Source organism: Lipophrys pholis (genome assembly GCF_963383615.2).
Source record: "Lipophrys pholis genome assembly, chromosome: 7".
Lineage (NCBI taxonomy): Eukaryota > Metazoa > Chordata > Actinopteri > Blenniiformes > Blenniidae > Lipophrys > Lipophrys pholis.
In genome coordinates, this window is record NC_137638.1 from 21,627,821 (window position 1) to 21,655,693 (window position 27,873).

The 27,873-nt window shown below is 42.0% G+C and overlaps 1 protein-coding gene across 1 annotated transcript in view; it reads right to left on the bottom strand.

The window, feature by feature from the left end:
* adgrv1 (adhesion G protein-coupled receptor V1) overlaps positions 1-27,873 on the bottom strand; it is a gene marked incomplete at its 5' end in the record, with an annotated part of 98,720 nt that overhangs the window by 66,758 nt on the left and 4,089 nt on the right. The window contains 50 exons of the mRNA XM_080468020.1: positions 270-392; positions 1,040-1,304; positions 1,407-1,487; positions 1,569-1,715; positions 1,805-1,983; positions 2,087-2,214; positions 2,353-2,528; positions 2,659-2,924; positions 3,640-3,781; positions 3,958-4,096; positions 4,182-4,260; positions 5,164-5,251; positions 5,409-5,572; positions 5,696-5,875; positions 5,969-6,068; positions 6,255-6,385; positions 6,949-7,158; positions 7,301-7,610; positions 7,689-8,187; positions 8,973-9,154; positions 9,253-9,497; positions 9,586-9,801; positions 9,913-10,128; positions 10,238-10,481; positions 10,570-10,935; positions 11,025-11,164; positions 11,622-11,702; positions 11,938-12,067; positions 12,152-12,345; positions 12,453-12,633; positions 13,125-13,304; positions 13,935-14,308; positions 16,097-16,831; positions 16,939-17,162; positions 17,325-17,451; positions 18,436-18,696; positions 18,821-18,944; positions 19,026-19,189; positions 19,542-19,722; positions 20,371-20,556; positions 21,037-21,163; positions 22,338-22,561; positions 22,788-22,964; positions 23,403-23,729; positions 24,736-25,006; positions 25,109-25,446; positions 25,542-25,772; positions 26,399-26,512; positions 26,747-26,851; positions 27,771-27,866. Coding sequence (XP_080324146.1) covers positions 270-392; positions 1,040-1,304; positions 1,407-1,487; positions 1,569-1,715; positions 1,805-1,983; positions 2,087-2,214; positions 2,353-2,528; positions 2,659-2,924; positions 3,640-3,781; positions 3,958-4,096; positions 4,182-4,260; positions 5,164-5,251; positions 5,409-5,572; positions 5,696-5,875; positions 5,969-6,068; positions 6,255-6,385; positions 6,949-7,158; positions 7,301-7,610; positions 7,689-8,187; positions 8,973-9,154; positions 9,253-9,497; positions 9,586-9,801; positions 9,913-10,128; positions 10,238-10,481; positions 10,570-10,935; positions 11,025-11,164; positions 11,622-11,702; positions 11,938-12,067; positions 12,152-12,345; positions 12,453-12,633; positions 13,125-13,304; positions 13,935-14,308; positions 16,097-16,831; positions 16,939-17,162; positions 17,325-17,451; positions 18,436-18,696; positions 18,821-18,944; positions 19,026-19,189; positions 19,542-19,722; positions 20,371-20,556; positions 21,037-21,163; positions 22,338-22,561; positions 22,788-22,964; positions 23,403-23,729; positions 24,736-25,006; positions 25,109-25,446; positions 25,542-25,772; positions 26,399-26,512; positions 26,747-26,851; positions 27,771-27,866 — 10,168 coding nt within the window. The remainder of the gene's footprint in view (positions 1-269; positions 393-1,039; positions 1,305-1,406; positions 1,488-1,568; positions 1,716-1,804; positions 1,984-2,086; positions 2,215-2,352; positions 2,529-2,658; positions 2,925-3,639; positions 3,782-3,957; positions 4,097-4,181; positions 4,261-5,163; positions 5,252-5,408; positions 5,573-5,695; positions 5,876-5,968; positions 6,069-6,254; positions 6,386-6,948; positions 7,159-7,300; positions 7,611-7,688; positions 8,188-8,972; positions 9,155-9,252; positions 9,498-9,585; positions 9,802-9,912; positions 10,129-10,237; positions 10,482-10,569; positions 10,936-11,024; positions 11,165-11,621; positions 11,703-11,937; positions 12,068-12,151; positions 12,346-12,452; positions 12,634-13,124; positions 13,305-13,934; positions 14,309-16,096; positions 16,832-16,938; positions 17,163-17,324; positions 17,452-18,435; positions 18,697-18,820; positions 18,945-19,025; positions 19,190-19,541; positions 19,723-20,370; positions 20,557-21,036; positions 21,164-22,337; positions 22,562-22,787; positions 22,965-23,402; positions 23,730-24,735; positions 25,007-25,108; positions 25,447-25,541; positions 25,773-26,398; positions 26,513-26,746; positions 26,852-27,770; positions 27,867-27,873) is intronic.

Sequence of the window (27,873 nt, forward strand, 5' to 3'; positions counted from 1 at the left end):
CTGAGGTGAATGGTAATAAAAAAAAAAAATCACGTTTTCCTTCATCCTGAAAAGCTACATCATGTATGTTATATCTTACTGCTTACATATAAACAAATTCCAGTAACTTTGTACTTTTATAAGGTTTTATCTATTGTGGTTTTTAAGCGAATAGGCCAATACCAAGATCAAAAAGATTTCAAATCTGGCCAATACAAGAAACATCTGTGTAAATATTCACGGTCACCACTGCATCTCAACAAACGAAAGATTATGACATGTATGCTTACTGATCCCAGACGGAGTAGTGAAGGGGTGAATGGAGGTGAGGCCTGGGTGTGGAATGGACTGATGAAGCTGTGGAGAAGATTGTCCTGAACTCCACTGTAACACCTCACAGGATGATGTAGGACCTGAAAAAAAAAAATGTATAAAACGGAACACCAAAAACCATGCAGAGACTTAAGTTCTTTCACGCTAGAATAGCATGTTTATGTAAAGCAACCACTCGCTTGACTGACACACCCAAGACTGACAAATTACAACCTCCGAGTCCCTCTGTGGCTCTGCTGTGCTCCACACTGAGCCATTGCCCATACACCCACAACAGGTCTGAACCCCCAAAAACTCACCACTTTTGCAGACTCAGAAGGATTATGTCTCATCAAAATAAACAGTGAGTAGTATAAATATATGATCTGCCCAACACTGTACGTTTTGCCAGTTCAGCTAACATAAGAGTACAAGGCCGTTTTGTCTACGACCGACACACAGTTTGTGTGCCCTTTAAAGCATCACCAATATGTTTGTACTATCCAATCCAACATCTAACAACCGCACAATCCACTAGTAAGTACACCGGGAGTGAGGCCACGGGAGACGGCGCCTCATTATTGCCGAAACACAACCTTTCTCCAAAATAGAGCGTTTAACTACCCTTCTATTCTGTACCAGTCTTTTGAGAATTCAGGCTTACAATTTGAAATTTGTAACGCTTTTCTGAATTTGCTAAACAAAGTCAAGTATTCCTACATATCTTGTAACGTCAAAGACTCGTCACCTTCCAAAGCAACCAGTAGGAGATCGTCCTCTGTTCTTGTGTGGATTGTGTCCACCTGACTGGCTCGGCCGGTGAGTGGTAGAGGCTGTGAAGTCTCAAATCTCCCATTGGTCCACTGAAGTAGGAGGCAGCTCTCAGTCTGTCTGTTTAAACAAACCAACAGGTGGAGAACCTCTGCACGGGGAAATGGAGTTACACTTAGGATGTCCTGCTCAAAGTCGAGGGTCTGGAGGAGTGTAAAGGAACCATTGGTCCAGAGAAAGATCTGCAGCATCAAAAAAAATTAATTAAGTTCAGTAATAAAAGGAGTCAAAGTTTAATGAGTTTGTAGCATGAAGACATTTCAATATAGGACAAAAAATGTCACCTGGCTTGATGCTATCAGAAAATCTCTGCCTTCAGAGGAGAAATGTTTCACATCCAGAGCTTCAACACCTAAAGTTTGTTCCTAAAAAAGCAGATTGTCTCAAGTAAATTGGGTGAAATTAAACACATATAGAATCTGATACAAGCACTCTTAAATGCTTACCAATGTCATATTAAGATCTCTTTGCAATTTGAAGATACTTAGGTTGGCAGCAGGAAAATACGGAGGACCACCGTGGGTGATGCCAATGTAAGTCGAGCCATTCACTGCAAAGCCAACACATGAGCCCGGGTCCTGAATCCTAACAGACTGTGACAAAAATGAAAAATATATACTTTTTGGAATACAAATGGACATGTGATCAAGGTTTGTTGTGGCTATGCTTTTTTTTACCCTACCTCTACTGCCACAAAAACACCCTGCCACCTGTACAGGGTGGCTAAAGTATAAGAGGAGCCAACAGGGGGCTTCCTGTCAAGCCTCATAACCAAGATCGAAGGGGTCTCGGGAAGCGAGCACCAAGCGGAGGTGGGGCTGTCAAAGCTCTGGTAGACACCCATAACCGAGAGGTGACCCTCTGGAGGTCAAAAAAGTTTTGGGAAAAAAAGAACAATCACAACTTTGTTTATTATGATATAACAAATAATAGGATCAATTTGAATTTCAACTGTTTGTCTGACCTGAAGCAACAGCTGTACCAGACTGCGTCTCCCACTCCACACTGACAGCCGACTCCAGACCATTACTGCGAGACACTGCGAGGAAGACCGTTCTGCCATCTTCTTCTGCAACTACGTCTGTGCTAGTTCTGCACAAAAAGCACCACATCAACATGTTTTGCTTTGACTCTTTTGTAAATATATAAACTCTACAGCCAACATTAGTTGAAAGCCATAAATTATTACTCTGAAAGTCTCAGGTCCTTTCGATAGAACTGTACAAATACCTGTTGAGGGTAGGTCCAATGCGGAACAAGCCAGAAGGTGCCAAGTTCTCCAGGACAGTGATGATAGTCTGGAGTTGGTCTCCGAGTCGTGCCCCTCCTGTTGGGTTTGATAGGACCACGGTGAAGGTTTCATTTGCTTCAGGTTCAGCATCGAGTACTGCCCTGATCTCCAGCATCTGAGACAACACACAGGGGACAAAAAGGACTTTTTCAAAAAGCAAAATCAGAAGCTGAAATTAGTGTTCAAGGCCATAAACAGTGATAGCCTTTGACAATAGTGTTGAACTGAATACTCTATTTCCTCACCTTGAATCTGACCCCGTCTTCCAGTACCACAAACCCTTGGGCTGGCATTAAGTCGCCCTCAGCGAGGTTACCGTTGGCATCAATGATGGTAAACTGAACGGATACAGTACCAAATGTGCCCTCCTCGGGGTTCCTCACCACGAATAAGTTGGCAACGCTTTCACTCAACCCTGACATGGAGGTAGGCTCTTTCAATAACAAATGTTCGGTAATGTTAAAGGAAATGACACCATGTCCATCGTCACTGGCCAGGATAGTCACAGTTGCTGTAAGAACACAATGAGATGAAATTGATATGTAAGTTCAACAATGAAGATTAGACCAATTCAGTCAGGTTTATATCATTTCCAAATCTTTATTTCCCACATTTCTGCTGTATTTTACCGTCATTACTCCAACTTCCCATGTTGTCAGAATCACTTCACTATCAATTCTGACCTCACTACTTTTTCCCCGCATCATTCTTTGCTTAATGTTTTTTGCCAGACCCCATCTGTACTTCATGCTCTTGACATATAATTGAGAAATTTCCATTTCTTCTCGATCTCGCCCTCTGAGAGTTAAGTGCTGTTCTCAGTGCTGTATGTTGTTGCAACTGACAAGACCCAGAACAAAGTGATACAGTCAAGCACACAATAAGAATCAGCAAAATGCATCATTGCTTTATGAAAAATGCTGTGCAAATAACCAATGATGCACTTAGTGGCCTTATGAATGCTGTTGTACTCGATACATTGGAAATATTAGATAGACCAGATCCAAGCAAATACTATATAGTTGACAGGATAAAAATGTTTTCTTTTTTTGTATTGTCTTCAGCAAATCGTAGGAACTCATCAACATGTTGGTAATTATTATTAAACTTAAACAATCTGTAAGATAAACACTTCTACAATGTTCAACAGAAACATTACATTTGACTGAACAAAAAAATCACAATAATTTACAAATTGTACCGTGGTCTAGTGTTTTTCTACCTACCTGTGGTGTTTGTACCCAGCTCCAGCCCAGGGGAAGGCTCAGACAGGATGAGCTGGAATCTCTCGGCACCCTCTGGGATGACGTCGTCAGCGATCTGCACCTCAACAAACTTGTGCTTTTCGCCCTCTACAAAATGGAGCATCTGGGTGGGACAGAGGGAAGGTTTCCTTTTATATTATCTAAATAAATTAGGTATCAGTCGAAATACAGTTTCAGTTCATCTTTCAGTTGCCTTAGATTTTATCTCTCACTGTACCGGAAATACATGTCAAGAACAATGATTTCGTATGTGAGATTTGGATAAAAGGAACTGCAAACCGTTTCGCTTGTGTTGTAATCCAGTCCCTGTTGAGCTTCCAAATTCTGAGCAAAGAACAGGAGAGAGACGTTCCCATATGTCCCCTTGTTCCTGTAAGCCACTAGAGTCAGGGTTCCTATTGTCTCATTTACTTCAAACCTGGAAAAGAGAATATGTTTGGTTGGGAAAACCATTTTCTACATATAAGCACGAGTATTTTGCTACTCATGGGTGTATTTCTTACATTGTATTTGTCCATTCAATTACACCTCTTATTCCATCATTAGCAGCAATGCTGACTTCTGCCACCAAACCCTGAGTGTCTGGGGAAAGGACCACAAGCGAAGATGAAAGGTTGCATGACTTTACCTTGTCAATTGCTTTTAAGAACTGCAGTAAGTAAACGCAGTTTCCTTGGGCAGTAACTACAATGTGAGCACAGAGAGCAAGTTGAGCAATGGGAAACTGTAGAAGATCTAACTTCCGTCATGGTACGTTTGAGCGAAGGATTACAGCTAAGAAGCGTCTCCTGTAAGTGGCTAGGGAGGCTGAGCAGCCAAGTCTTTTGGGCGGACTGATTTATGACCCTCTGAATAGTCTTCTCCCATTGACTCTGTGGCCAAGACACTGGGAGGCCAGTTACGGGTTTAGTTTGGCTTTCCCTCTCCTCACCACACAGTACTACTCGGCTCCCACCGAATCCCCAGGCTTCCTCAATCATGGAAAGCATCAATCTCATGATCCAAGCCACATAATGATTGCTGCCAAAAGAGTGGCCCTGTGTTTACTGTGTTTCTCCAGGCAGAAAGGCTGATAGTATTCTGGGAACCTCTGAGTACCCGTAGTGTTCTGTCAGCTCATCACTTTCTAAAGTTACTCATTCATAAATTGGACTGTGGTTTGGATTATGCAAAAGCAGTAGCAAAAACTATCAAGCTCTTCGGTGGTGCATTTTACCAGCAACTACCATACAGCGATACTGTACATCAAACTACATCTCAGGCAAAGCTCGTGAAGATCTGCGTATTTTACCTGGCAAAGTGCAATATACAACCTCTACTCGTCAAACAGCGCAAACAGTGAAAGATTACAAAAAGAAAAGAGATTTCAATGACAGAATCTGTGAAGTAAAATATTTAAAACACTGGCATAACGAGTAAATGGCACAGACTTCAGTATGTGAAACTTAATTAACAACTAAAACTATAAATATGAATGCTGCATACCGAGTTGAGGAGTAGTGGCAACCGTTGTGATGAGAACAGCGGATGTGATATTGACAAGGAAGAACTCCTGCAACTCTGGAATATCATCCTAAAAGAAGAAATAAGCACACCAATAAATCCACTACACATTTTGTAGTTTCAGTAGAACTACAAAATGAGAGGATACATCATGTCATAATGAAGTGCTTAGAAACATGGAGTTGAGTTCGATGGTTAGAAAAATAGAGGACAATGACAGTCTTTACCTCCAGTATGGTGACAGGGATGGCAACTGAAGTCTGGCCATCCTGAAGAATTACAAATCCAGTACCAGAGATGAAGTCTTGTTCTGGATCAGCAAACGCACCCTCAACCAGAGAGAGATTCTGCAGAGATCCTTTAATAACCTCATAGGTTATATTGACCACACCTACACATAAAAAAAAAAAAAGAGCGGTATGAAAATCAGTCAGAATGTGAATGACTGTAATGTCCCTGACAATTTAAATGGGATTCTATTATTTTAAACAGACCATCAGTGGCTCATACTGACCTGAAGCTCCAAATTCTCTATTGACATAGATGTTAACAGTCTGGTCTCGTTCCTCTGTGGTCACTCTCAATGACGATGAAGCAATACTCAGCAGGCCATAGGGCTCGTCGCTGGTGTCCACAGTAAGCACTGACTCACTGCGCTGCACATCCAGAGCAGCATGGCCTGTCACCACAACACCTGTAAGGAACCCAGAAGAATAACAATTTAGTTTAATAAAATGGTTATCTCATATATTAAACCAAATGGTGGGAAAACAAATCAGCTTATCACCAAATGTTTGTATGTTGGACAAGGAAATTTGGTATTCATCTTTGTCCTCTGGGGCAGCATCATCAAGAAGCTGCAATGTTATGGTTTCATTCAAGTCACCCTGTGAGGTACACACAACAAATGTAGTTAGTATTCAAAAATGCTACATTGCATATGTGATGATTGAATGTGATCTTTTTCAGCTGATTGTGTAAGATTTATAGGCGATACTTCAAATGATATTACATAGGAACCTCTCTATTCTATATATATCAAATACCAAATTGTTCAAAGACCTATCATTTACCTCAGTAAAGAAAAGTGTCCCTGAGGTTTGTGTGAACGTCCGCTGTACAAGTAGTCCCTGTATTGTCCAGTCCACAGTGACATTGCCCAAACCTGGAGCTGTTCTCAGCACTAATAATGACATCTCTTCTCCTGTTACATGAAAAATAAATGTCATTAAAACTCTCAAATGTTTGTATATATTCATGTGTCTTCTTAGTTTGCATATGCCACACAGAAACCTTGACCATTATTTGTAATTGAAGTGAGACTTAAACCACTCATAGAGATATACTCCCTAGATAAAGACAAGACAACCACATGGCCCACCTGATGGTACTACATACAGCCATGACTATGAGCGCTTTCCCTTACACGTTCATTTATTATTAGGGCACATCTCCAGACTGTGCTGCAATAAATCCTATTGGAGAGCAACAAAGTCCCTCAGGAATAGCGACTGCTTCATTGAGTAGCAGTGATGAAGTGTTACAATTGAAAACACTTCTTGTGAGTCACAAGTCAAATAAAGGCAATGAAAAGCCGCAGACAAAAACAAAGAAAAAGAAATCTGATTCAGTACACAGAGATTGTAATTGTTTAGATAATTAGATGTTTAAAGAAATGTAAAAATGAATTTCTGTATAATGTGGGACTGAAATATTGCCTAGATATACACATTGTGGATAGTAAAATTCCAAAGTAAAGCTGCCTACCTTCTCTGGCTATGACAGAATGTGAGGCTGGATGGAAACCTACTATCCCAGCCACATTGTCGTTGGCCAGTATCACAATGGTTACTGTATCCGAACTGGGCAGGATTCGACTTCCTCCAGCAGTATTAACAAGACCAATCATGAGACTTTCGTTGTCCTCTGGCTCAGAATCTTCTCTTATTACTATCTCTATTGTTTTTTTCAGGTCACCTGTAGATAAAAGGCAAACATGCATGTGGCACCAGTTAGAAAAACTTAGACAGCTCTTCAATACAATATAAAAAAAACTTAATTAATCTAGGAAATTAAAACTGTGCCAGCTTGTATTAATGGTTAGTAGTAACAGGCGTACCATCAAAGACAAGAGTTCCCTCAGTCCCACTGAAATCGACATCTGGAGTGGCCTTTCCGCCAACAAATCTCCACTCTACAGTGACAGTGCCAAGGTTGCCTCCTCTTCTCTCTATAACCAGTGGCACCACCGTTGCAGGCTCCTCTCGAACCTCGAGGTAGAGCCCCTCGTTAGTGCTGTTGGGACTGAGGGTGTAAATCAGGAATACGCCAAACGCGTCGCCATTCACTCCAATTGTAACAACAGCGTTGTCCGGCTGACCGATGGAGGGCAGGTCCTTCTCTGGCACAGTCAGATTCAACAGCTCTACCTAAATGTTACATAATGGAAAAAAAGGTTATGTTGACAACAGCAAACAATATTTTTCCATCTGTGATTTGGGTTTTACCTTTAATATCTTTATGGCAAAGCTCTCATCCATCTCTGGGAATTTATCAGTTAGAATCAGGACTGTGAGGTTAGCGACCTCTGATCCATCATCCATGAAGGCACTTTGAGCTGTCAAGTGGGTGTAATCACTCCCTGCCACAGCCTGGGCACTAAACAAGACATCAGCTGCAGTGATGTTTTTTATGTAAGTCTCAACCTGAGATTTAGAGGTCAGTTGATCAGCCCCTGAGGTCACCCAAGTGCACAATGGTCCGGTGGCAGCTGAGGACAGAGAAAAAGCCTGGCAGGCACGCTCTCTCAGGCACACAGCAGCACATGCAGCCAGGGGGTTTTCCTGTCCAGAGATGTTAGCTGTCTGAAGGGGGGCAGTGGCTGGGACGCCTGGTTTTGGACGGTCATAATACATCAGCAGGTTCTGGCCATCAGCCTTAGCCAAGCCAACAATGTCAATCTCAGAGGTGCTGTAGATGATCTCCAAGCGACCGAACTGGCCACCTCTGCAATAAAAGATATGGGGGGGGTGTTAATGTGGAAAAACAGAAGTTAAACTGTGCAAAAAAAGGAATTTCATGTTTGTTCGATCTTTGTTGAAACAATGCTTCTTGGTAATTCATAACATGCCATTGAAAAACCAGTCCGATTTCCTTTAAATTTCAAATTTTATTATTTTCTTTAAATATGTAAGAAAGATATGTTTGTTGGATGATAAGTCGGGCTGGGTATTTAGATTATGCCTACAAAATATGTGCCTAATCTTTTTGCCACAACTTTTCTTGCTGTCAACTCTCGTTTCGAGTGTCTCGAACCTCCGGGTGCTAACAATCCAGTGTCTGATTGGCATTTCTCAGTGCAAAGGGTTAATAAGATGAGGTCCTGCAACCAGTGCAACCAATCCCATATCGCCACTGAACTCTATCTTCCATATCTCCACAGTCTAGGATTAAACTCTATCCTTTAAGATTGCAATGCTTGCAAAAGATTGCAGTTTATCAGAGACCGTCTTCAGAATTTGGTGGGATCACTTTTAAGATTAGTTTGGTCATACTGCAGTGTGTAGTCAGCAAAGTGGACACCATTAAAAAGACACGCCAGCCCATTGCGGCTGTGTCTGGATCGTTTGCATCATTTTGAGGCCCCTGTTTGCTAAATGAATTGTTTAATTATTTGTGAAACCTCTTTATTAAATCCACCAAACAACACTAAACAACATGGAACAACAAAGAGAAACTATTTAGCGTTTGCAGAGAAGGTTTTTCAAACATTACAAGAAAAAAAATAATACCTTCGGCGGACAGTAATATTGGATCTATAAAATCCCTCCAGCGGCTCCTGGACACGGTAAACAGACTGTTCAAAGTAGACTGTCCCATATGGGTTGTCGTTTGCAGGCACTATTATATTGACAAATGTATCAGCTCCCAAGTTTCCTCCATTACTGGCACCAGTCAGCTCCACCTTTATTATCTATCAAAGAGAAATGAAGTACAAATTACCGGATGAAAATCATTGGCTATATTAATATTTGAATATTTACACAAAATTCATCTATGAATTATTCTCACCTCAGTAATTTCTGGTACATCGTCAGCTAAAATCGCCACTCTGAGCGTCTTCATTGTCTCTCCAGGAGCAAATGTCACCTCACCTGATGTGGGTCTAATGTCCCCCACCGCTAGTTTCCCATTCACAGTGGCCTGCCACTGGACTGCCACTGTCCCAATAGTACCAGCATTACGGACAATAGGCAGTGAGGCCTCAACGGAGTTTGATTCAGGCTCCTCCATCGTAAGTGGAGCAGCCTGGAAGACTAAATCAGACAGGAATTTATGTGAGAAAAATGTCAACCAAAGAGAAACAGTTAACTGCAGTGATGAAAGATAATAACAGCCACTAACCAAAGGCACCAAAAGGGTCGTCTGAAGGCAATATGGTGATGGTGGCACGTGTGAGTTCTCCCAGGAGTGCTCCTCCAGTGGTCTGGTTGATCAGCTCGACATCAAATGTCTCCTCGAGCTCAGGAACCATGTCGTTAATGACATATACAGGTACAGATTTACTGGACTCCCCTTCAAGGAGGACCACGTCAGTCGAGGCTACGCTGTAGTCTTCACCTTTAAGATACCACACATACGCCTGCATTTAAAAACGCCATGCAAACAAACATGCAAAAAAAACCATTGAATAAAGGACTTAATTAGATCATTAACATCCTCAGCACTTACTGACTCTGGCAGATAAAGGCACTGCTCTGAACTTTACAGACACATCAGCAAAAATCCCTCCAACGCGTGTCACATTAATTATAGGCCCAACGTAGTGTTCTGCCACACTGACAGCACGAGCTGATAGCTGTAGTACTCCAAAAGCAGCATCACTGGCTTCCACTATCACCTGAGCTACAGTGTCAGACTTGGATCCCAGAGAAGGGGAATTAGAAACTGAAAGAAAGAATAAGAAGATATGTCATTAGTTTAGTATTTTTATTACTTTGTCATTAAAAATCTTTTTTGTTTAATCAGGTAAAATTGGGGTTTATCAGGATCTTACCGAGCCTCTTCTGTTCTCCTTGAAAAAGATCCACACTGATCAACTTGACAAACACAGACTCGTCTCTCTCCGGATCTTCATCATCCAGGACTCTGAGGGTAACGTTTGCTTCAGTCTGATTGGCTACAAACACAACCGAGTCGAAGAGGGGAACAAAATCCCGCCTCTCGGTAGCTCGGCCCACCCCAGGCGTCCTGTAAGGCGCTGGATCTGATTCATTTAGGGTCCCATATGTTAATCGCACCTAGATTAAATACAGTTGATCAATGATGGAGACTATTATATATATTAGATTATATATATTCTTTAAAATAGAGAATGGGTGGACATACCTGACCCATCAGGCCTTTCTGCCGCAGGATAGTGAGGGACACGTTTGCATCAGCTTCAGGAAGTTGAACAGATCTTGTCATATTGGCAAATACAAAAACTCCGTAAGGATCATCGCTGGAGAGCAATGTCAGGGTAGCAGATGTTTTTTCACCCAGGCGACCATGTGAGACATTGACCAAGGAAACATTGAAACTCTTGTCCAATTCAGGGATCTCATCCTGGGCCACGGTGATGAGGATGTTTTCTGACGTCTGACCGACAACAAAGGTGATGTTTCCAGATCTGCTGACAAGCTCTCCCTCAGAGCTGGGATCAGTTTCCCAGAACACAGTGACATTGGAGAGGTCACCAAAAGACCGATCCACCTGGAGGAGAACACAATAGAGTAATAAATAACCTCCTAATCATTCTCAAGATAATGAACTTCACTACACTTGAAGTGTTCTAAACTGACCTTCAAGACAACAGTGCTGTGTCCATCCTCAGGCTCTGTGCCATTAACGGAGAGAGATTCAGGGCTGAATTGAAACACACCGTGGGCATCGTCTGATGCAGCTATGGTCACTGTGATGTGGGATGCAGCTCCCAAGCTTACTGCAAAAACAAAACAATCTCATGAGTGTTACTATTAATTATTACATTACGTAATACGTAGGAGTTTCCGAAACTCTTGATCTGAAGTGGAGTGAAATGAAACAATATACAGTATTAGCAGTCAAACATGAGATTTTGACTCAAACAATACGACACTAATACACATCTTTATTTCACAAAATAAAGACAGAATACAGAGTGTGTGACTGGGTCATATAACTGTTCATACCAACCCTGCCCTATCTGTCTCCATGGATGAGTACCGGTATTTGCTTTTCCCACATTACTCGCCTTGAGTACTTCTCCCAAGGGTCACAGCATAATGTCAATATCAAACGCATTAAGACACACGCACACACCTCTACTGGTGTGTGAAAATGAACAAAGGATACAGTGTGGGGACAAAGAGATGGAGACAGGAATCAGTTTGGGGAATAAAGGAGAGGGATACACTTACCATGGCGGTGATAGGATGGAAGAAGGAAGTCATAGTCACTCTCCCCACTACCACTCCCCTCACTATTCAGAAACTGATCCACTGGTGGATCACACACGGGGATCACAGAGGTGTCACACCAGAGGAGGAGAGATCAAACAGGAAATAGAAAGTGGGAGTGACGGAAGGTAGTCGCATATGTAGGTGTGGGGAAGCACACAGGAGCACGACAAACAGAACACACAACCACAGCAGTGCAGAATGAAGGGTCAATTCAGCATCAGTTAGAATACTTCATATAAATATGTACTGACCTAAGTAGACTTAAGTATCTCACCTCCTTCGTCAGCATTAAAAAGCTCCACTCTAAAAATCTTGTCCAGCTCAGGAACAGGATTGTCTATGACGGTCACGCTGATGAACTTCAACCTCTCCCCTGGGAGAAAGTCCAACATGCCTTCTGAGTCCTGAAAGAGAAACACTCAAAATGATTGATGATTTCTTTCTAGAGTTGTAGGTTTTTAGATTGAACAGCATTTATGGAACCTCACCTCATAGTCTTCAGGGCTTGAAGCAGTGAAGGGCGTTGTCCTATACCCTACCATGATTCTCCCCAGAAGGCCTTGCGCCCTGGCCACAGACAAACGGATCTCTCCATCTTCTTCATTGACAGTGATGTGGGCAGGTTCTAATGCCGGAGGGATCAATCCCTCTGCTGGAGGATTGGGCTGGAACTGCAGCAGACCTGAAACAATGTTTTCAGAGAGTGAGGATTTCTCAGTAATTCTTAAACATATAGCAACAATGGAGTCTACAGCACTGCTGTAGTTTTACAGGACGGTGGGTGAGTACCATAAGGATGGTCACTCTCTGTGATGCTGATGGTGTTAACAGAGTTACTGGGATCGATGCTTGCTCCGCTGGTGGGTGTGGAGCCTGGTTTCCCATCACCAGGCTCTGCTGACACTAGAGCGACTTGAAAGGACTCTGCAAGCTCTGGGAGGTTATCGTCCAACACCAACAAGTTAAGAACCTAAAAGAATTGTGGATAAACACTATTTATACCTCAACAATCCAATACCATTGAAACATTAAAAATAAATGGTTCAGAAGTGCTGATTTAAAAGAAATAGAACTGATATTATTCTAATAATTGTTTTTCATGTATATTAAATACTCTACATTGAATGCTACCATCATTGAGTATCATCTCAAATATGAGCTGACACCAGTTCATGTGTCAAAAAAATTGCAAGCACTCAACCACTAGGTGGGGCTAGTTATTAAGAAACATTGCAATTGATCATTGCAATTAGGTAGTCTTAGAATTCCACTGTTATTTTATGTATTTGTTCTTCATATTTCCACCTCTAGCACATGCGTACACATACAGTTTACATCAAGTCCCTCAGACTTGTCTGTTGCTAGAGAAGGAATTGCCCTCTTTGTCACCCCAGATTAGCTGAGAAGGGTTTTTCCCAGCTCCTCAGACAGTAACTCTCCCTCACACACGCACACACGCACCTCAGACCGCTGTCCAGCCATGAAAAGCACAGCTCCGGTTGCATTAAGAAAATCCTCATGAGCTGGTGTGTCACTGTCTGAGCCGTCCAGTTGTGTAACAGTGTAATTGACATAAACATGGTCCAGAGATCCCCGCATACGCTCAATCACACAGGATACAGTGGAGCCCTCTTCTGTGGTCTATAAAGACATACAAAAAGATCAATTAATTAATTCAGAGGCACTGGAGGATAGAATCAATGTTAAATGTATTTCAGCCACTTACTGCAAATTGTTTGGGGTAATTGAACACGTCTTACTAACTGTGATAATGATAATGTAAGCACAGTAATAATGTGTTTTATATAAGAGGCTCTTGGAAAGCCACATGCCTCCACGTCTTTTTATTCTCAAAGGGATACAAAGGAGATCCTCCTTTTCTGATGGAATGCCATTCACAGCCCTGCCATCTGCTGTACTGATGAAAAGCAAGGAACAAGATCTCTCATTTCGACTGATGGAACTCTTGAACCACTACAGGAATGCCCTCACTGACAGACGTGCTGCTGCCTTACCATCTGCCGCTCCACCTGAGATGGCCCACTCATCTAATCCAACTAAAATGAGACAGCACACTCTTCGTGGCTGACTGCATGGAGACTGATGAAATATGCAGCAGGACAGGGACTGGCAAACCTTTGGGTTTACATTACACGTGTTTCTATGCATTCGTTTACAGTGTGCACAATAGAGTGTGATGATATTGATTATAATACTACTGCCAGGATGGCCGTGTATATCAAAACCTGAGCCTGAATGCTGTGCACTTACATCAGGTATACATGCCCCGGTGAATCCAAAAAGACCGTTGGCATTGTCACTCTTCATGACCCGCAGGATGGCAGTTGGTCTGGGGATGGGGAGGCGAGCTCCCCCGCGCACCGCAACCAGCTGTAGAAAGAATACCTCCTCTCCCTCCTCCTCACTGTCATCCCTGACCTCCACCACAAATGACTTCTTCCTCTCGTCCTGTCGGTATCGCAAGTAACCCGAGATGTTGCGCAGATCCGTTTTGGAGGGCTGGGTGTGGAGCTCGTGGATGTGGCTACGGTTCAGTTTGGAGTGGTACAAGCGAATGTCCTGTAGAAAACCAGTGTAGCGATGATCCCCATCCAGATCTGACCCAATGAACACTGTAGCAGGACCTGAAGTAAAAACACACAAGAAACGATATTCCATATAACTTGGTATAATGTCAGAAAGTATTTTTATAGTAACTGGAGAAAAAAAAACTAAACATAAAAACAATATCCAAGTTTTATAAATAGCAAAGACTTGAATAAGTACAAAAAAATCCCCTAAAGCGGTATGAGAATATTAATGATCATGGTGCAGAACCACAAGCTGCCAATAGTTATTTATGTTGTGTTTTAGGCATTTGTGCTTTTGTAGTGTTATAACCAATACATAAACCTTGAATTGTTGTAACAGGTTTCCTGGTCAGTGATCTAGTCAAAATGTGCAGTTGTAAATGTGTTTGCACAGTAACTTGCCTTCTTTTGTGGCTCTAAATAAGTTGTAGATCAGTTATGTTGTAATATATGAATTATGGGGTGATATGTTCTTTCTACTCTTACGCATTGGGGGGTGGGGGTCAAGAGTCTTGTATTGGATTGTAATATTGCATTTTTTGAGTGTTTCCCAATTTTTTGGTGGGAAAATTATGTGTATTTTGTTACTTCAACAAGATCATGGAGCTGATTAAGTTTTAATGTAAATTCCAAAGCTTAAAAATAATTTTTGTCTTATTCACTATTCATAAACTTGTTCAAAAAATAACACTGCTTGTCAATAGTAGTTTTTTCATAAAATACTGACAATGGAATTTATTTGAACTTATTTGATTCACCCAAAAGCAATATGTTTGGCAATAGCAAGTTCTCACTAAAGTTTATTGACAAAGGAAATCTATTGAGATCATTGCAACTGATTATATCGCGTAAATAGTGAAGAAGTAATTTGTGGTGTAATTTGTGGTGAAATGTACAGGTAAAATAATTTCATAAGACTAATTGAGCTGTTTAACTTGAAATATCTGCTGACGACAAACAGAATCTTGATTAAAGCCACCGAATGCCGAAGTCCAGCTCCTCCTCATTATAAATTTATACACTGACACTTCTCCAGCCTATCGCTTCCTCTACTTGTACCAAATGGGACAAATGCAGGAAATCTGCCACAGTGAGTAAGCACAAAGCCTCAACATTAAAGTGGCCCTTTGGTGGGAAGAGTTACCAGTGGCAGACAATAACGCAACATGACTGATGATTATGCATACATCTACTGTGACTGGAGTTAGCCAAAGGGGCATCAGAATATTTCCCCTCTGGGAGGTCTTGGTCAAATACAGGCTATTGTCTCCATTAATTAGGAGGAATGGGAAGAAAAGAAGATGCCGACTGATTCCCTTCTGCAGTAACCATGTCCAGCAGTGCACAGGCTATGTGGTCACTCAAGCGTTACGGAGTCCCAGTGGTCCTGAACAATGAAGACATGAATGAGTGCCGGGTGTGTATTAAGGTACACATGTACAGATATATGTATGAATACATGACTTCTATACAAATGAAAGAAGTTTAAAATCTGCTTCCCAGATAGTTATTTAGTAAATGAGTGTAAAAGAAAAGTATTAGACAAAATACCTTTCACAGCCAAACTTTTTTTCACTTTAAAACTACCTTGTGAGAGTTTTACTTTAAAAATATCTGGTAATGAATCATTTGTGTGGCCCTGAATAATATGATGCATCATTTTAAGTGAGAATTAAAAATAGTCCTGTTTTGATGCTGAGGCCAGAGATATATATTGCAGATATCCACATGATAAAATATCATCATAACACACAAGAGCATGTGTTTAAAGAAGCAGCAATCTTAAAGAAGCAGGCAGGACTAGAAGGTTATGAGCATAGACAATGTGACAAAGCAGCTTACCATCACTGATGCCCTCGCCTTTTATGCTCTTCAGGCCCCCAGGAATAGGTTTCCCATCCAGGAAGAACTCAATAATCCCATCGTCAACTGTGATGATGACATGTAGCCATGTATTATCCTCCACAAACTTCTCAGCAGAGGCTCTTGCCACCTGGGTATTGTTGGAACCTGTTACTGTGTAGTATAGCATGACGTTGACATGAGACTCATTGGTGTGGACCTTCACTCCATAATACAAACTCCCATTTTTAGGTCCTTTTGACACAATGAATCCATCAGTGTCTGGTTTGGGCACCAGCCAAGCAGAGAAGGTGAAATTGCCAATGACAGCAGGCCCATCCTCGGGGGGAATAGTTCCATAAGCTCCGGGAAGTCCCGAGAAAAACCACGTGTCTGTGGCGGAGTGGTGTCTTCGATCGTGAGGCCGGAGCTCAACCTCATTTGGAAAAGAAGCAAGGAGGAGCAGGTCATCCATGAGGGGAAGACCCTGTGGGAAGTGTCCAGAAACAATCTCCCAGGCGACGCGCACATCACCAAAAGTACCCTGTTGTCGGAGTATGGTGAAGGTGGAGACATCAGCCATGTCGTCCTCAGAAAGCACATCTTCAGCAACTTCTTGGTCCAGGTTGACGTCAGCAATGGTGAAGACTCCGAAGGGATCGTCATTGAAAGGGATGAAAACTGATGCATTCAGAGAAGTCTCAGCGAGCCGTCCACCCTCCCCGGGGTAACCACCTTTAAAAAACATTATAGACGTGCAAGTATAAGCAATTTAAAAACAAAAGAAAACATAAATTGTAAACTAGTACAGCAATTAGAAAGTTGCTCACTCTTGAACTGACCTGAGATATTTACCAGCCTGAGTACAAAATTCTCAATGAACTCTGGAAGTTTATCTGAGATGGCCTCCAGAACAATAGGTCTGGTCTGTTCCCCTGTAGTGAAGGTGATGGAGCCGGACGTGTTTGTAAACTCCTGGTTTTCTTCCAGAGGAGTAACCGAGTCATTGGCAAACAGCTGCCAAAAGACTGTGACGTTACCAAAATGGCCCCTAGCACGTAGTACGCTGAGAGAGAAGAAAAAAAAAGATCAATCAGCTTCAGAGTTTTGTCAGCACATTAGAGTGAATAATTAAAAAAAATAATAAAGAAGCTAATTGGTCCTTATATACATTTAGAATAAGTAAGGTCTGCACACAGAAAACATAACACGAGGACTACTTTCTTACTAAAAATTATTGGTCTTTCCTTCCTCAACAGGTTTTTCTGTAGATTCAAGTGAGAAAATCCCATTGGCATCATCGTTGGCCTCAATCACCACAGTCGCTGTGTCTGCTCCGTATACCACAGCATCGCCTGTGTGCACATACATCATCAGGTTAGAACAGGATGACTGACTGACTGACTGACTTACTGACTTACTGACTGACTGAGATAAATGACGGCTATATTGTTATTGTCGTGCTAAATTGTCATGTGATAGGGGGAAGTTGCCTCATTAAAATAGCACACAATAACTGCTAGCTAGGGCAACTAAGCCAAAGATGAACAGGAACCCCCCCCCCCCAAAAAAAAGAAAAAACACTGAACAAAACAAAGAACAAAACTTTGAAAAAATCTAGTCATTAGATTTCAAAACAAAAATTCCGAAAAAATAAAAAAGATGGGTTTTACGTTGATCCAAAGCATTCCCACATTCTTCAAGTTGCCAGACAACTAAGACATTGTGACAACCATGCAAATCATTCCAGGATTAAACAGGAGTGGTGCAAAGTGTCAAGCTCCTAATATGAGTTTGGTTGACTTCTAACATCAAGGTTATTGACTTTCAATCCAATCTCCTGGCACCGAACAGAAGCTAAAACCTTACTTGACACTACTTCGTGTCAATAGGTAAAACAGAAAGAGGCCAGCAGAGTGGCTGGCCTTTGTGTCTTAGATCGTCTGGAGTCTGATAATTAAGGTCCTGTTGGGGCCCACCAGCCTTTCACTCCCGTCTACGAAACACAATACTGGGATTAGGAGAGCTTTCAGTGACACACAGACAACGCTAAATAACTCAGCTCCTCCTCTCTGTACATGAACAACTCGTATAAGAACAAGAGCGAATGAAGATGGAGGAGGTGTTCATGTTAACAAGTTAATTAGAAATGTGGCACAGTTGCTACTTGTCTGTTAGTGATACATTATAGAAGAACATTTTGAGTTGTTGTACATGACATCTGAAGAGAGCAACATCCGTGATACACATATTCCAGCATTTAGGATGAATTGATAAAAAAATATCCTCATATTATCAAAAACCAAAGTGTTGTAATCACTTCTTTAAGAAGAACTCACCTGTGGCATTGTAGAGAACAATGTAAAATGGTTCATCCGTCTCGGGTATGTTGTCGTCCGCCACAGTCACAGAGATGTTCTTCATGAATTCGCCCACGTTGTACACCAGCAGTGTGGCATTACTCAGCACAGCGAGGTCCTCTGGCGATGCATCGCCGTCCACGACACGGTACATCACCGTGGCTACAAAGTCTGCTCGCCCAGCCCGGAGAACGGTCAAGTTGGCCGTCCCCCCTTCCTGAAGCCGAACGACGACAGGTTCTGATATGACCAATTGAAACAGAGACAGGGACATGAGAGGACGGACAGCTAACGAGTTGGATTTGTATGACATTAGATGGCTGAGTTATGAAAGGAGGCCCTTCAAACAGAGGAAAACAATTACCAGCAAAGTAAATGGGGTCATCATTCTTATTGATCTGTAAATTGGCATTTATAATGGTTCCTAGACGTGCGCCTCCTGTGGCATGTAACAAGGTGATGGTGAAGTTCTTGTTGTCTTCTGGAATCTTGAATTACAGGGAAAAAAAGAAATCAAAGAATGGCATTTTCACAAAGGAAAGTAACTTTGATTAAGTCTGATGTTTTACCTCATCGGGAACAGAGAAGAGAGTCAGGTTTTTCAGATTCTCTCCCTCCAAGAAGGTGATATTCCCTTGGACTGGGCTGACATCTCCAGACGGGCCCGGTTCCAAAAACCATGAGACTGACACCTCATCAAAGCTGCCTCTGTTTCTCACGACGGGGTACACAGCTGAGAAAGTACACCAGACACATGTTACCTATTTGAATTTTAAAACTCAGATCACCAGTTTGACAGAGAAATGCAACATTTTACTGCTTCACAAGTTATTGATCAAAGTAGAGAAAGTTGTCAAGTACCAGTTAATCAAAGCACGAGCTGATCTGCATTCACCACTATATTATTACTGCTTTCCAAATAAAGTAAGTACTGCCCTCAAAAGAAATCCCTGAAAACTCAGCTTCCACTTGCAGACAAATGTTCAGTCATTCACTCCACTTAGATCCATTTTAATTGTTAATGAGGTTCTACTTGACATAGAAAAGGTACAGTGATTATCTGAAGAACCATCACTTCAAAGTACCCCGGTGCGTTGTGTTCCCTTTGCTCTCATTGATGGCAACGGTCAGTCCCGATTGGATGAACTCAATGACCCCGAAGGGGTCGTCGTTCCTCCGCACGGTGATGTTGACCTCCCGGTGGTTGCCTAGACGACTTGGTGGAGTGCTGTGGCTACTGAGTACCACAGAGAAAGTCTCATCCAGCTGTAAGTGCACACACACCAACAAACTCATGAGTTCATTATGATGTAAACAAAACATGGTCAAATCATTGGCATCAAACTTTGATCCAATACACAGTGAATATGAGCTGTGTATCATCAAGAACACCAGAAAATCTACATGGTACTCTATCGTCCTTTAAGAGGCAATATTTATTTGTTGATTGATGACTTTGGAAGAAAACCCAAAATTTACGAAAGCAACTAAACATTTTAACTAATGTTACATGCGGTAATTGATTCTCCTTCATTCTCTGACCTGCCTCTGACTGTTTCCATTCAATTTAATCCAACAAAAACACCTTCTAACACAGGGGCAAAAGGAAAGGCAGGGTACATGCTGGACAGATTACCAGCTTATCACAGGGAAAACTGAGAGATAGAAAACTGGGCACACACAGTTAAATTTTTTTGGACTGGTGAAGGAAACTGAGAAACACACACACGCACGCACGCACGCACACACACACACGTTGTTGTTTGTTTTTTGTTTCTGGTGCCCGTTTCAAGATGTGGCTTCCCAAATTCTTCCAAAACATTCATTCCTGGATGATGGTCGTCACACTAAAAGGTCAATTTTACAAATGAATAATATTTCCACAATACTTTTCAATAGTAACAGTGCTATTACCTCAGGCACGCCGTCGGGCCTCGCCACCAGTGCCACGACCACTTCTCTCTCCCCCGGTTTGAACTCCAGGATGCCAGTAGCACCGTAGAATTCATTGTTGCCTGAAGGCATGACGGCATATCGCACCAGCTGTTTGAGAAGTTGTCCCTGGGCTCTGACCACATGCAGTTCCACAGCCTCACCCTCCTAAGTTTAAAAAGTACAAATGCCATGAGACCAGAGGGAGAGCTTTTTTTAATAAATTTTATTTTAAATTTCCACTTGTAAAAACATCACCCAATGCAGCAACACATCCACATTTGTCAGGTCAAAATGAGCAATACTTGGATCTAAAAATAAGCAGCACTTCGGCAAATTTAAACTATAGTAAGCTTTTCAGCAATAAATCAGAGTGATGTCTTAAAAACTGACAAAAATAATAAAACCAGATCTAAAAATTTTCCAAAAAGTGCCGCTTTGACTAATTTGATCTAAAACAAATTAAGCACACGGATTGGCATATTATTATGAAAATACTATAAGTAGAATTTACTAAATGTAATGAACATAGAAACCTTCTAGAAATACCAGCGGATACTTGTAGGATAAAAAAGCTGGTCCAATACAGAAGTTCAGTAATGACAATACACACGGCAAAATCCTTGTAGCTTTTAAAATCTAACTTACATTAATAACCCATGGACCTCGGGATGACGGGGAAAACTCAAAGACTCCTCCGGGGTCGTCGTTCTCCACGATGACGACTTCTCTGCTCGTGAAGCCGGCCTTCAGGATCTGATTCTCGACATTACTCCTGACACACACAGAAATGTACAAGCACATATAAAGCATTAGATCACACTAGTTAGTAACTACAGCAAAATCATAAGAGCAGATGGCCCACTGGCACTGTATTTAGCTGAAAAATCATCGTGACACCATTTTCATGGGGGCGAGAAACAATTTTTATGTAATCCTGTAAAGCAGCCGAATGCCAGCGGGACAATGTTGCAAAAAGCGTTGAGATGTTCTTGGACTTTAAATTTAGATAATTGTTACAAATTTCTGCAACATAAGCAGTAATTCAAACAGTGGCTAAACAAGTAGAATTCTTCTTCATGTTTTTAATGCATTCCTTGTATTGTGTATTTCTAATTAATTGTGGGCTCCATATGCTAACTTCCTGCTGTGTAAACCACTTTTAATAACAATGTCAGTCAACTGCTTGCCTGCAGCTTTCTCGCTCCAAAGAGTGCGGATGTATGTGTGTGTATTCTGAGAAAATTGAAGCCACGCAGGCGTAACACAATAAGCATCACAAAGAGATGACAGAGTGAAACACTCCAAACAAGCTGTCACAGCCAAGGAGCCACATGCTTACAAACACTGACATCTTAAAAAGGGCACACAATCAAGGCTGGTTGAATCAGAGCAAAAACACATAAAGAAGATTCTCTCTCCACCCCTGACAATGACTCTCTTTTGGATTCCCTACTTTCACACCACCACAGAATCCCCCGCCCTGTCCCAGTCCTCCTCATCCCCACATTGACCAAAGACCCCAGAAATCCTGAAGTAGGCCCTTCTCTGAAAAAACAAAGGCCTGATTCACGCCACACAAAAGAGCCAGGTTCACTCTACTCTCCCACTTACCCAAAGTACACTATAAAGCGTGCAGTCTCCACCCTGCAGGGGGGCAAAGGGAGGGAGGAAAAACCCACCGTTCTCATAAGAATATGGACAAACAGATGAACCCCCCCCCCCCTAAACATTATATGCATCTCAAGACAACTTGAGGACAGATGGAGTGAGAACGGATCACACAGCCTTCTCTGAGCCACAGGCTCAAAATCATTCCACACAACACCAAAGACATATGACGTATGACACATTATTGTAACTTGTAGGACAGAAGGGCTCTTTATGTATTTAAAATCAAGAAAATGAACACTTGTAATGTTGATTGACCCTAACATTTCTCTCCCTACCTGTCCAGAGTGAGCAATAAGGTCTCGTTGACTTCAGGTACATCGTCTGCCATTATCGTGAGGTTAATATAGGCATCGCTTTGCCCCGAGAGAAAGATAACAGAGCCACTTGTAGGCTCCAAATCATCAGAGGATACGTTTTCATGATTGTCTCCAATTGGCTGTAGACTCCAAAACACTACAGCTTGACCGTCGGTCCCATCACGCCGTAGAGGAAGGCTCACCTGCACCAAAAGACATGAGAATAAATCTTTTGCTCACTTATTGTGAGATAGGAGCAAAGCGATAAGGAGCAATGTCACTGTCAGAGCAGCGGTTAGAAATGTACATAAGTTTCAGCTGTGAGATAGAAGAAACTTCAGTTAATGTTCCATTAATGTTGATTAACACAAAGGATGGCTGCCCATGCAATAGTGAAGTTTATACAGACAAACAGGGATCATAACTCACTGTGCTGGTATTGCTGTCCTCTGGTTCATAAACAACAACCGTGCTGTTACTTGTGAAACCAATTTCCCCATTGGCAATGTCAGGGGTTACAGTCAATGTCAGGTTCAAAGGTCCCCCAAACCTCGGGCTGTTTGAAGGAATTAAGGGGCGGACATCCACAAGCGCCAACATGTTCAACTAGATAAAAAAAGCAACAGAAAATTTAATCATATAATCAAAGAAAGTCATTAGTTGGGAGAAAACCCCAAGAATGATTGACAATACTATAATAACTGATTTATTGACGGTTGTCCTTTCTCTGTCTTTATATGTTGTCTTCAATGATCTGCAAGTGCTAGATTCAAGTTTGTGTTATGTGACTGTGGTTCCCCAGAAATCGAACGAGCCAGCTTTAAGGGCTCTGTAATGTTAGTTTGGACTGTCAAACAAGTCCCACAGCAACATGCCAGATTCGAGAGCCAGTGTAAAACCATTCACACATTCAAATGAGCCACTTAAACTTTGGACAGCATTGATTCGGCTCGAAGTCCAAAAACAACCAAAAGAAACCTTAGTTAAATTGTACCTTTAAAAAGTAGTATATTGAAAAATACAGAATGTTACAGGCCTCATTACCTGTATCAAGAAATGAGCTCCATTCTGCAGAAAGGCATCATTCCTGATGGGCAGTATGACGTGGACCTCACGCTCCCGGGAAAACACCACACTGACCGACCTGCTAACATTCAGAACCTGGTCACGGGCCAGTGCTGGGTCTATTGGTCCTGCAGGAATGTAGAGGGCTGTGAGAGACATCTGCACGTCACCCAGTGTGCCACCGTCTCGCAGAAAGTTTAGCGACAGGAAACGGCCCTCTGGTTTACTCTGGATGCTCTGCTCCTTGGCTGGGTCAAAGCGGAAAAGGCCGTAGACATCATCACTGTCCTGGATGTAGAACACCATCTGGGAAAATTGTGGCGGGGTTTCAGAAATCAGTGCAGTAGTTAGTGGGGATGAAGCCCAAATGTGAAATAACCGAGAGGTTATAATCACACTGAAGGCCAGATTTACCATCATCAACATTGAAAGGATTAGTGGGATATGTATAGCGTCTTGTGCATATTTTGTGTCACTGAAAGTGTACCATGGACAGAACAAAACAAAAAATGAGAGGTGAAGAACAGAGAGAAGAAAGAAAACGAGTGTGACTAAAAGTAGTAAAACAGAGCTCTGGGCTAACTTTAGAGATGCATCCTCTTTAATTAACTCTGTTAAGACTGCTAGAGTATTTTCCATGAGCATTTAAGTGGCCCTTATTCATTTCACGGAGCCTACACTTGTCTGATGTGTTGCCCAGCATGCTAACAATAGCTGATTTACAGCTTGGTGTCATGTGTATATCAGTGTGATATATTATCTGCTTTAATCACAACTGCCACCCGTTAACCTACTGTTGTTTGTTGTTTGTTTATTCCTGATGGGATTTCTGCTGAGCCAACTTGTTCCGTGCACATGGCACACAGACCCTTAAAGTCTCACGACTTGGAGAGTGTGCTCTGCTGCGTGTTTGCATGTGACATCTTATGCCTTGAACATAAACAAGGCTTAGATCTGCCCACTGCTTTCACACATAGCCAAGAGGCTTGGACAAAGATGGAAGCTATAAAAATCTGTCACCACTTCACCCACGCTTAAAAAAGGAAGAAAAAAAAACAAAAAAAAAAACAGACACCACACACAGAGTGTGCCTGCTGTTTCCGCTTTGTTTGGATTCAGCCACATTAAGGGAACACCCACGGAGCAGAGTTGCAGGCGTTGACTCTTGCAGAATGTGCCAAGTTTGCCACTGTACCTTACAGTAGGTCTCATACAAACACACATGTTTAACACATGTAACCATGTATCGGATGCACGCTATATCAAGTGCAGCCCGTTCTTATTTCAACCCAGATAAGTAGCTTCCACTCACCTCCATGGGTTCATCAACCTCTGCATTCCCAGTCACAGTATTGGGCAGCAGTCTAAGAATGAAGGCCTCTGCCTCTTCAGCCAGATCATCAGCCACGATGTTTACTGGAATCACAGCAGTCACCTGACCGGCGGCGAATCTTACTGTTCCCACCTCGGGACTCAAATCATCTGAGACCAGGGACCGATCACTGGAGTTTCTACTGATGGACCAGTTGGCCGACACGGCACCATAGCTGCCTCCATTTCTTACAATGATGATGCCCTCAAATCTGAAACAGTGAGAGTCATTTAACAATTACATATCCTTTACATAGGCACCAAGCATGCGTCACACATATTAGCTGCTTTAACTTAAAATATTCATGACTCACCTCTGTGTCACATCCTCATTGATGCTTATTGGCTGGATGAGTGCACTGCTGCTGATAGACAGGACACCATGAGGCTTATCATTGGGCTCGATGGTCACCAGCACAGCATTGGGTGATACGAGAACGGCGTCCCCTCTGATGGTCTCTTCCAGCAGGACCACATGAAAGGATTCTGCAATTTCTGGCACGTCGTCATCGCTGATGTTGAAAAGCAGGCGAGTTTTGTAGACGAATGGAGGAAATGTAACTGTTCTGACTGGTTGCAGGTCTCGGAAATCTACAGCCGGCGTGGCGCTGCCATGTCCTTCACCGCTCACCACCATGTAGTCCACAGACACCTAAAGACAGCAGACAAATAGTCCGTTTACTCCTGAATATAAATTCCCTTGGAACTGTTAAAATGTGCTTCAAAGCAGAAGTGGGATAAAAGAACCTCAGTTTCAAACGAGCCAATGAGTGGCCCGTCCTCAGTCAGTCGACCTCGGGTCACGTTGAGGGCAATGACTGCTGCAGACTCTGGTACTGCCATGATAGAGTGAGAGAATCGCAACGGGCTGTCATTGCGTCGGATTCTCAGCTGGACGCTACTAGCATTGGGCTTGAGGAGCGCTCCACCTGCTACACCTGTTAGCCTCACAGAAAACACTTCATCATCCTCGGGGATCTGGTTCACAGAGAAAGACAAAGGCATCCAATCAGAGTTCAGAAGGGAAGAAGTGACATGTAAAAAGGCCGTTATATGTTTTGATTTGTTGTTACAGGGTTAAAGTTTGCATGTTCAAACAATGCACTGTCCAAACCAGGTTATCCTTTTGTTAAGAGGCCATGAGTAATGTTGAAATTGGCAGCTCAAATGAAAATAACATCTGACAGATTTTCTCAAATAAAGGGTATTCAAGCCTCCAGAATAGTCTTAAATGTTGCGAAAGTGATCGTTAATCGTTTTGCCAGTGTGAATCGAGATCATGTGAGATTGAGTGTTTAAATGAGATCTTGTGACACAATGCCTCGGGAATCTTCAAGACTCTTCTGTGATCGCAAGATGTCAACAAACCCGGGGATGTTCCGTGAAATGTAAATGCTGGAAATATGTGTTTGTATGAGTGGACTGACGACTTTCCTTCAGAAGGGTATTGACAACGTATTAAAGATGTAGCCTACATCAACAACTAAAACTCCTAAACTTTTCATTTTTGTGGATTCTGGTGAAGTAACTTTAAAGTACATGATTGGAAGACATAGAAGTAAATCTTGGTGGTTTAAATTGCACAGAAGGAGTCAGTTCAGTACCTGGTCATCTCTAATAAGGATGTTGAAGTGTGCTATTGCTTGTCCCACAGGAATCGTGATGTTCCCTTTGTCTGGACTGAGATCCTCAATGGCCGGGTTGGGACCTTCAGAAATCTGCAAACAGCAAGACTCAGAGCATGTTTTCTTGTTGACAAACCCATCTGATGTGTGTGGATTATTAGTTACTGTTTAAATGCTAAATATTCACAAAAGTTAAATTATGGGAAAGACCTAAAAAAAAAAAAATCAACAAACCACAATTAGCCCACTTTGTCTGAAGCATCTCTTAGTCCTTTTTGAATACCACAAGCACAGTGACTGAGACATGCAGGTTTTATGTCTTCTCACCTCAAAGTTCACGGTCACGCTCCCATATGTTCCTTTTTCTCTAATTAGGGTGAAAGGCACATAGTGGTTCCTTCCTCTTGGTTCATCTACGACCACCTCATCAGTCTGAGAGAAGGGGAGAGCGAACAGAAAAATACAGTATGTTAATCAGTAGGCAACACTCATTTTATGATCTTCTATATATTTCAAACGACCCACATACCACATTTTGTGTTCATGAACACTATTACTGGCATATACATTTGACATTCTTTGACTTGGCATTATATTGTGATTAAAGCTGCCTATGTGAAGAAATTCAAGTGATTGTAATTTACAAAAAATTAAAATAAACTGAACAGGACAAGTCCAAGAACAGCTTAAGTCATTGATTTGGTACAAAAGCATTTATAATCTTCAAGCCCAAAGCCCTTTATTGATTCCAAGACAGCTGAACCATGATCCATAACACAGAATCATTATGGTACAATGACTCAGGAACTCCCAACTATAAATCTAGAAACCCAAATGATCATTTGTACAAGCACATAAAGTCAATCAATTGAATCAACTGCATCAAATCACTGCTTGTGACAAGCAAAACTGTGGTGCATCATATCATAAAACCTAAATCATGTTAACATTGTATGTTCAGCTATAAGTGGACTTTTATAAACAGATACTGATGCAAATTTAAGTCAGCAGTGCAAAAACTAGGAATATGACAGGTGCAAAATTTACACTGGATTTATATGAAGAGCAGATTGAATTTGAAGGTTTAACTTTGTGCTTTATTTGGCAAACCTGTTGAAATATCTTCAATCTTCTTTGCCAGTGCTTCCCTTCGGTTTAACACTCGTCTTGTGGACCAAGATTTATTTATCCAGCATGTTTACAGAAAAATCACCCTCACAACACAATCCACCACAGTTTTGCGTTTAAAACCCCTGACTTAAGGGGTGACGGGTTCAAACAGCTTTTATTGTCTTAAGAGAAAAGCTTTATCAACAGACAAGCAAAGACAAAACACATGTGAGTTTCTTACTGAATTGAAGGCAATTATTCCAAAGGCATTGTCATTCGACAAGATGGTGATGGTTGCCTTGTTTGGTGTTCCCAATCTAACGCCATTAGAGGAACTCTGCAAT